Source organism: Cheilinus undulatus, linkage group 2 (assembly GCF_018320785.1).
Source record: "Cheilinus undulatus linkage group 2, ASM1832078v1, whole genome shotgun sequence".
In the NCBI taxonomy this organism is placed as follows: Eukaryota; Metazoa; Chordata; class Actinopteri; order Labriformes; family Labridae; genus Cheilinus; species Cheilinus undulatus.
The window spans coordinates 38,965,521-38,974,776 of NC_054866.1; the positions used below are offsets into that span (position 1 = coordinate 38,965,521).

At 37.9% G+C, this 9,256-nt stretch overlaps 1 protein-coding gene across 1 annotated transcript; it reads right to left on the reverse strand.

The window, feature by feature from the left end:
• Window positions 1-1,468: 1,468 nt before the first annotated feature.
• LOC121521242 (dehydrogenase/reductase SDR family member 11-like) lies at window positions 1,469-8,930 on the reverse strand. The gene is made up of 7 exons (XM_041805064.1): window positions 8,715-8,930; window positions 4,939-5,148; window positions 4,723-4,817; window positions 2,745-2,874; window positions 2,452-2,544; window positions 2,306-2,371; window positions 1,469-1,602 (listed from the first exon to the last, which is right to left on the reverse strand). The coding sequence occupies exons 1-7, from the start codon at window positions 8,844-8,846 to the stop codon at window positions 1,561-1,563; spliced, it is 768 nt and encodes a 255-aa protein (XP_041660998.1). The 5' UTR covers window positions 8,847-8,930; the 3' UTR covers window positions 1,469-1,560.
• Between the last annotated feature and the right edge of the window lie 326 nt (window positions 8,931-9,256).

Below are 9,256 nucleotides of genomic sequence, written 5' to 3' on the forward strand. Positions count from 1 at the left end.
GCTGCAGGTGTGAAGCAGGGCCAGTTTTAGTCATTTGGAGGCCCAGGGCAAAGACTATGTGAGGCCACTCCCCCTTTAGCTAAAAGCATCAATAATGAGTGGCAAAAATATAAAACATCTCTTTAAACTAATCAGAGCCACAGAACTACAGTAAATGTCCCAGTGTGAGATTTAAATACCCAAATAGCCAACCATAATTCATCAGCTCTTTGAAAAGCATCTCAGAGCTCAAACTAATATTTTAAAACGTCATGCAGTGATGTTTGTCCTTCTGGAACTTCATCCCACACAGGATCTCTAGAGCTCAGTCAGAGTGACCATCTGGTTGGTCACCTCTCTTACTAAGGCTCTCCACCCTCTCCCTTTTTGCAGCCTTCCCTAGATCTGTGCCTTGCAACAGTCCTGTCTCTGAGCTTTGCAGAAAGCTCCTTTGACCTCATGGCTTGGTTTGTGCTCTGATATGCATTTTCAGCTGAGGTCTTCTATAGAGAAGTGTGTGCCTTTCCTAATCATGTCCAATCAACTTAAATTACCCCAGGTGGACTCCAGTCAAGATGTAGAAACATCTCAGATATTGAGGGAAATGGGACGCATCTGAGCTAAATTTCAAGTGTTTTTGTAAAGGGTCTGACTCATGTCAGTGTGATATTGCTGTTTTTATTTTTCATACATTTTTTAAAAAAATCTTTCAAGTCTGTTTTCATGATGAGGTGCTGTGTGTAGATTAAAATGAATAAAAATGAATTTAAATGACTGGAGCACCAAGCATCAAATTAACAGAACTGACTAAAGTCTAATTCAGTTTTGAAATGTAGTTTAATTTAAACATTTTGGCAATAGTTCATGCATTCCTCCAGGACGGTAAACTTGTGTTTGCTCTTCACCTCATAAAATGTCTCATTGCTCAAAACTTCCTCTGCTGCATGTCACATCCCTTTAAGAATATATTGTACTGTATAAGAACAAAAGGAGGGATAGTTTAAGTATCTGTTCAGCTCCCTGACTCATATTAGTTTCTTCTACTGACATCACTATGGCAATCCACAATTAGCCAACAAAGGGAAGACAACATTATACATAAACACACATACTGTACCATAAAACGTAGTTTAAGCATTATATCTAAGTATGATTACTAAATGATCAATCACTGAACTAGAGCCACTGTTAGGTTTTGGATAATGGTAAAGTATTTTGAAAAAAGCATTTTGACTCTGCTGGGTTTCCATCACTGGCTCCATGAATAAAAATGTCAAAAGATGCTTGAGTAAGACCTCAACCCTGAAAGCACTCTTAAAGGCATGCTTGTTCAGGGGAGAGTAGGCATATAAGGAAATCCTTTAGAATTTATTTACTCTTTAACTCCACCTATTTACCGCCTCAATATAATCAAATTCAATACTGACAACAAAAATGATTGAGAGCAACAGATTTATGATCAAATCAGCCTGTTTATTCTGAAAGCTGGCACAGAATTACAGTACAAATTTGAAAACTAGTGATAAATTTAAGATGCTAAAAAATCAATCAGACTGAGAGTTTGTCAGCCGTGATGGGATACTACAAGGACTGTTCCACAGGTTCAATCAGGATGTCTCCAATCTGGAAAAAAAGAAACAGAAAAGTTATCTCATGATGAGAAAAAACACTGATCGTTTTTTTTTTAAATCAAAAGCTCAAATATTAAAAAAAAAAAAAAAACGTGGTAAATCAGTTTAGAACAAGGGAGTCAAACTCAAGGCCTGGGGGCCAAATCTCGAAATTCCCCACTAGATAATATCCTATTTTCATTTTAACAGGCCCACCGGTATGCAGTCTGCTGATTTCCTCTAGCATAAAAATGTAAATGTAACCTTGGTGACATAAATATCCATGTTAAGTCATAAAAATCTATAAAAATTAAAGAGCAAAAAATTTTTTTATAAAAAGTAAGCAATGTGGGAAAAGAAATAATTTGTTTTCATTTCTTATTCTCTTTTAACGTTTAAGATTCACAGTTTTACGTTAAGTTTGACCTTTTATAATGTATCATTTAGAATTTTTTTTCCTCATATTTTGACCTTTCTAACTCCTAACTCTGGTTTTTTAATCCCGTATTTTGACCTTCTAAATTCATGATTTTTACATTCTTTACATATATTTGCCTTTTTAAAACATTTCTCAATTTTCATTTCATGTTTTGACCTTCTATCTCAGAATTTGAGCTTTAAAATGTTTAAATTTTTACCTTTTTATTTCAAAATTATTCATCATCAAAGTCTTTAGAAGAATCACATTTAACATATCTCAGAGACAAATCACACACCTGCACATGTGGAGGGGCACTCAGGATGTAAGTGACTGCATTTGCAATATCAATGCCTTCCAATGCCTGTAATAGAAGTTAACAGTGATTTAATATGTCTACTATTTTTGTCAATACTGTAGGAATGAAGGGTTAATAATATTTACCTTTAGATTAGCAAAAAAAACAGCAGCCTTTTCAGCATCCCCATCATATAAGCGCACAGCAAATTCAGACTCCACCAAACCAGGAGAGATACACTGCAAAAGAAAAGGATCACGTAAATAACTGTTTTATTATTTGTAGATATGAGAGAAACATGTTTTAACAGAGCTGGTGAAGGGATGAGAATAATTCAGGTTCTGCTTGTTTTCAGACATTTTCACTGTTCTGTGCAGCAGTGCTGAATGTGAGGAGTTAAGTGTTTTCTAGATGGAGATAAACAGCGCTGAAGTCTTACGGCGGCTCTGATGTGAGTCTTGGCCCCACGCAGCTCCTGTCTCAAACCCTCAGTCAGGGCTGTCACTGCGAACTTGGTGGCGGTGTAGAAATGTGCATCAGCAAAATTATACACATGATGTCCACACACACTAAAACAGAAGAATATTTGAAGATATATTTGCATGTCCGAAAAGGCATTTACCTACAGAAATGAGAGCTAATGCTATTAGGCTGATCTTGCCAGTGAGGTTCAATGGGCAAGCATTTCTTTAAATACAAATGATTATCTCAAGACAAGACACAAGAAATTTATTTGCCATTTGTGCACACACTAAAGTCCATACACATTGGATTTCTTGTGCAGGGCTCTCAGGGGTTCAAGTATAAAAACAGATTAAAAGTGCATTTGCAGGAAACCTGCCTGTTCAGACATAAACACATTCAACACATCAAACATCACATCACACAGCACATCAAACTTGACATTCAAAAAATAGCAGCAGTGAGGGATACAACTAACACTAGTAATAAATATTAAATATTGCACATTAAAGAAGAGCAATATAGAAAACTTAATTATCTTTACTCTGGCCATCAGTCTCACTGTGGTGGGATAGAAACTGTTATGAAAACGTATGGTGTTAGTCCTGATGCTGTCTGCTCGCCTGTGTCTCAGATTGTAAGAGCAGTGCTTATGTTTGAACGGAGAGTTAGCTGGGTGGCTCAGGTCCTTCATGATCCTTCCTGCACGTTTCTGACAGTGCTGTATGTAGATTGTTTCCATTGATGGTAATTGTGTCCCTATAATCCTCTCTGCAGTCTTGATGACTCTTTGGAGAGCCTTCCTCTCTGCCAGTGTGCTGTTCCTGTACCACACAGTGATACCTGTGCAGAGAACGCTCTCCACAAGTCCCCTGTAGGCCTGAGTAAGAGGGTGATGGTTCAGCCCAGCTTTCCTGAGCATTCTGATGAAATAGAGCCTCTGCTGGGCTCTTTTCACAGTGGCAGCAGTGTTCTGTTTCCAGCTCAGGCCAGATGTTACCTGCAGGCCCAGGAACTTGTAGCTGTCAGCCTGCTCCACCTTTGTCCCTTTGATGTCTAAAGGCCGCAGAGGGCGAGGATTCTTCCGGAATTCCATGATTACTTCCTTTGTTTTGTCTATGTTGAGTATTAGATGGTTCTCATCTCCATAATCCACAATGTTCTCCACAGTGCTCCTGTACCCTGACTCATCTCCCTCCCTGATGAGACCCAGGATCGTTGTGTCATCTGCATATTTGATGATGATGGTGTTATTATGCTTTGAGACACAGTTGTAAGTGTACAGGGTAAAGAGTTTTGGGCTCAGACAGCAACCCTGCGGGGACCCTGTGCTGAGTTTGAGCTGGCCAGAGACACGTCCTCCCAGTCTCCCCACCTGTGGTCATTCAATCAGGAAATCGAGGATCCAATTACAGGTGGGAGCAGGGATGCCCAGCTCAGACAGCTTCTCTATCAGCCTGCCAGGTCTGATTGTGTTGAAAGCGGAACTATAGTCTAGGAAAAGAGCCCTGACATATGTTCCCTTTCAGTCCAGATGTTGCAGGACATGGTGGAGAGCTACAGACACTGCATCATCCACTGACCTGTTAGGGCAATAGGCAAACTGCAGCAGGTCGATGGTATCTGGGACAACGTGGTTAATGTGTGTGAGAACAAGTTTTTCCAGGCACTTCATGGCCACTGGGGTGAGCGCCACCCGCCTGAAGTCATTCAGTGTGGAGATGTCAGATTTCTTAGGCACCGGTATAATGATGGAGGATTTAAAAATGAGTGGGACCACTGCCTGCTTTAGTGAAAAACTCTGAAACGTCGCCCTCTGGGGAGCGCCATCTTGAAAACACTAATGAGATCTTTACTGATAGTTTTTTTTTTTTTACTTCTGTGTAAGTATTAAATCAGCAGGAAAAAAAGCTGAATATTCAAACATTTTTCACAGTAAGTGAGTAAAACTGTACCTGTTGATGTTGATGATTTGCCCATCGTCAACATTTCTTTCTTTCATTGACTGGTAGGCTTCACGTGTGCAAATAGACAGTCCGAGAACATTCACCTGTAAGATAAAGTAAGAAAATATATCAGAAAGCATTGGTTAAAGTTACTTGATATGTTTAAATGTGGGTCAGGGTGTTCAGCACCACTGTGGTCAAAATGTCTCAAATAGACCCTTTTACATCCAGCATGCTCTTCCAGCCGCTTGTTTTGCCGCTCAACAGCGGTTCTGGACGACCCAGGCCAGCGTTGTTGATGCACACGTCCACACCTTTGTGCTGAGCTTTAATGGCAGAAAACATGGACAGAATCTCCTCCTCTTTGCTCAGGTCACACTTGTAGGGCACAAAAACGCCGCTGTGGCCGGCACTTTTACACTCAGCAGCCAGGTTCTGAAATTAGGACAAAGAGATGTAAAACAAAACCAGTTTGATGATTAACTGAAGCGCCGTAAATTTTATTATCAATAACTTGAGTATATTCTCAAATCTTTGTCATTCAATAAATATGCCCCCCAACCATTTAAAGAGTACATTTAAATAGTTTTAAGGATTAAAGAGCTATTTAAAAGATAAACACAATGTGGTAACAATAAGGCTGTGCATAAGGGGGGATAAAGGGGAGAACTTTGTGGGGCCAAGCCAGATGGGGGGACCACAGAGGTGAGCAATATCATGGTCCATTATAAAGTTAGTCTGTGATTATCATATTTTATTTTTGATCTAAATAATAACCACCCTTATCAAAGAAATAAAAAATACATTTTATTTATTTATGCCGTAGCACAAGTTTTTAAAATGTAAACCCCTTGGCACATTGAACTAAACCATTTGGAAAGTAATGTCAGATCTCAAAGCTAAGCCATGATCTACATAAACGTCAGAGCGCCAGAGAACAAAGGAGGAGGAACTGGAATAACTTGAAAAATAATGAAACTAGAAAAGCACTCGGAGAGCGAAAGTACTTTTCATTTCAGTGCAGCACAATTTTATTGTTTTAAATTGTGACACTGAAAATACAGAATGTCTTTTTTCCACTCCTTAAATGATTAAGCTAAGAAGATTTAAGTATCCCAGCCCCTTTTCACACTTTTTAAAGTCAGAAAATAAAGAAAGGAATAACAAAAGTCTGAGATCTTAATAAGTTAAAGTAGATCTTATTAATGGAATAAAAATGTAGTTAAATGCTATTCTTACCTTTTTGAGCACACTAAGCACTCTCTCTCTGTATGTAATATATGTCTGTCTTTATATGAAAAAAATGGCAACTTTGGTTGCATAACCTACCTTCACCTTAATTCAGCATAGGCATTTATATGGGAGCTTAAATGTTCATCAGCTTAGTTAGAGGCTCCTTCTCTGCATGAGCCTCATATAGCCTTTTCTTGACCATGACTACACGCCTAAATGTAACGGTTGCAAACCTTGTGATTGGTTGATATTTGAATTGAATTGAATTTATTTATTTGATCAGGGACAATGCACAAAAATCATTAATCACATACAATGATAATATGTTATGTGCAAGGTTTTAGCAAAAATGCTTGTTTCCACCTGCAGTCCCTGGACAGGTTGATGTCACATTTACACAAATAAAAAAGCATTTATACTGATTGAACAGTTCAGTTTCATAAAACAATCAGTCTTACAATGTTATTTAAAAAGGAGCCACACTGTCTCTCACACACACCTACACATTACCACATGCACACAGCCATGCACACACACACACACACTCGCACACACACCCTCACACACCCATGCACACAGCTCATCAGTGTGTACAGGTTTGAAAGTAACCACTTCTTGGTCAGGCGTGTAAACATGTTATAATTTGTGCATGTAATAATATCGTTTGGAAGAGTGTTCCAAAGGCTCACTGCTCTGTAAGAGAATGATGATTGTCCAAATGAGGTTCTGCACCTTGGAACACTGCACTCTCCTCTGATTGTTGACCGTGTAATACAAGATACTCTCTCAGACGCAAGTGCAACAAAATCTTTTAATGGGTGGGCAACTACGTTATGAATTATTTTAAATACAAAATAAATTTGATTAAATTCGATCAAATTTTCAAAACTCAAGATTTTATATTTGGTAAGTATATTACAATGATGATGTAAAAGGGGCTTTTATTTTGAATTTTAAGTGAGCTTTTATACAAAAATTCCAATGGTTTTAATGATGTTTTACATGCCTGAGACCAACTTGACATGCAGTATAAAAGATAAGGAACAATCATTGTGTTTAAATAGGTATTTGATGCCTCAGTAGACAAGGAATCTCTAATGTGTTTGTAATTCCTAAGATTAAATTTTAATGTATTACCAATTTTTTAATGTGGCTTTTAAAATGAAGATTTGATTCCAGTAATAGACCTGAATATTTAGTCTCATTTACATTTTTAATTTTTTGTCCATTTACTACAATTTCTGGAATTTGTTGGGGTTTACGTCTATTTGAGAAAAACATTGAGATAGTTTTATCAATATTTAGGGTGAGGCAGGACCTCTGCAGCCAATTTGCAACTTTATGCATTTCTTTTGTCAGTTTCTCAGTAACCTCTAATTCATTTTTCCCACAGATAAAGATCACTGTGTCGTCGGCATACATGATTACATCGACTTCAGTGCATACACTAGGGAGGTCATTTATATAGATGCTTAAAAGCAGGGGTCCAAGAATGGACCCCTGAGGCACTCCCATAGAGATGGCTTTAAACAGGGATAGTATGTTAATCACCCAGACACACTGATGTTGGTTACTCAGATGAGTTCTTATCCAGTTATCCCGCTACTCTTCCCCGATCTACATAAGTCCTAATCTTTTCTAAAAAATAGCAGCAGGCAGAGTCTGTCGAGTGTTTTTTTGAAACCCAAACTGCATTGGGTGAAGAAGAGCTTTTGATTCGAAATAGGCAGTAAATTGAGATATCTGCATTAATGAACAGGTATACCAAATAAAGTGGTGGCTAAGAACCAACGTGAACCTTTTTGCACAACCAGACACATTTTTTAATTGGGATCATAAAATCTAAATAAAGTACTCCTCAACACACTTTGCTCTACTTCTACAACCAAATGATACACTAATGATAACATAAACAAAGAGGTCCACTATTCCTATTCATCGTTATGTAACAACCTTGTGCAGTGTTTTGTGCTGCTCTTTAGTATTATTTCTAATTGTCTGATAATGCTAAGTGATTGTGGTAGACACAAATGAAAAATAATGAGAAGTTTCATTAATAATTGATTAAAAAGGAAGTCCTATACCTTCTTTTTCCAGACTTTTACCTTAAATCAACACTGACATTTCTCTACTTTATTAGTCTTGCTAGTGTACCATGTTGGTTTTGGTACTTTTAAAGTTCAATAAATGAATAGGAGATGATCTGATATCTTTATAATATAAAGAAGTCACTATAAATCTCAGAGAAAATAAAAAAGTTCCTCATCCTATATATTTCTATACAGGAAATTATTCATTCTATATTACCATAAACACAATATTTGGTAAAATTTTTAATAAGAAAAACATAATCATTGAAGGTAGGACTTTTTGCAAACTATTCCAGAAGAAACTGGACTCCGGAAGAACTGTTTGCATGTTGTGTCGAGTATAACATCTATGCTTCAAAAATGTTTGAACTGGCATTTTGAAACATTTAAGGTAAAAGACACATTGCAAGACTGCGATTTGACAGTTACAGTAGACTATATTGTCATTTAATCTAAATTTCGATTAACCTGACACACCTGTTGGGTTTGTTTTGGCCAGTGAGAAACAAGGAAACGGGCGTGTCCATCTGCTTTGCAAGGTTAAATTTCGAATGCTTGTACAACTCTAAAGTGCAAAGATATCTCTGCTGGTGCCTCGTGCTGCTTTCTGCATTTGACCTCATGTCAACTGGTTTCCCCTAACAACCCCAGTGAGAAGCACGTTTGAAGTTAACAAACCTGAAGTTTTTCCATGTCCCTGGCACAGCCCACCACCTTCATGCCTTGCCGGACCAGCTCCTTGGTTATGATGGAACCAATCCCCACCGAGGCTCCGGTCACGAGCGCCACTCTGCCCCTCCAGCGGTCCATCACAGCTGGTGCTCAGACTGCCTGAAATTAACTTAAAAAAAAAAAAAAATCACAGTATTTCGGCGGCGGGGACACTGGGTTTAACCTGAGCTTGGTTCTCGTGAATGCTGCACGGTAAAGTTTTCATTTATAAGAAATACCCCGGGTGTGATTCAGAGGCGGAGCAACGATCACCTGTTATTTTTTTTTTTTTTTTTTAATAAATTCTAATGAATGTTATGCGCATTGCATTTATACATCTCCGTGCCAATCACAAAAAGGATGCATTGAACAGTACATCGTAAGGAACTTAAATAAAAGGAAAAGTGAAGAGGCATTGAATAAATTAAACAAAAACAAGACAGATCTGTCCAGGTTGAAGAGGTTAAAGGCGGTCAGAAACTTAATCTTTAAATAAGTCTTTAATCAAA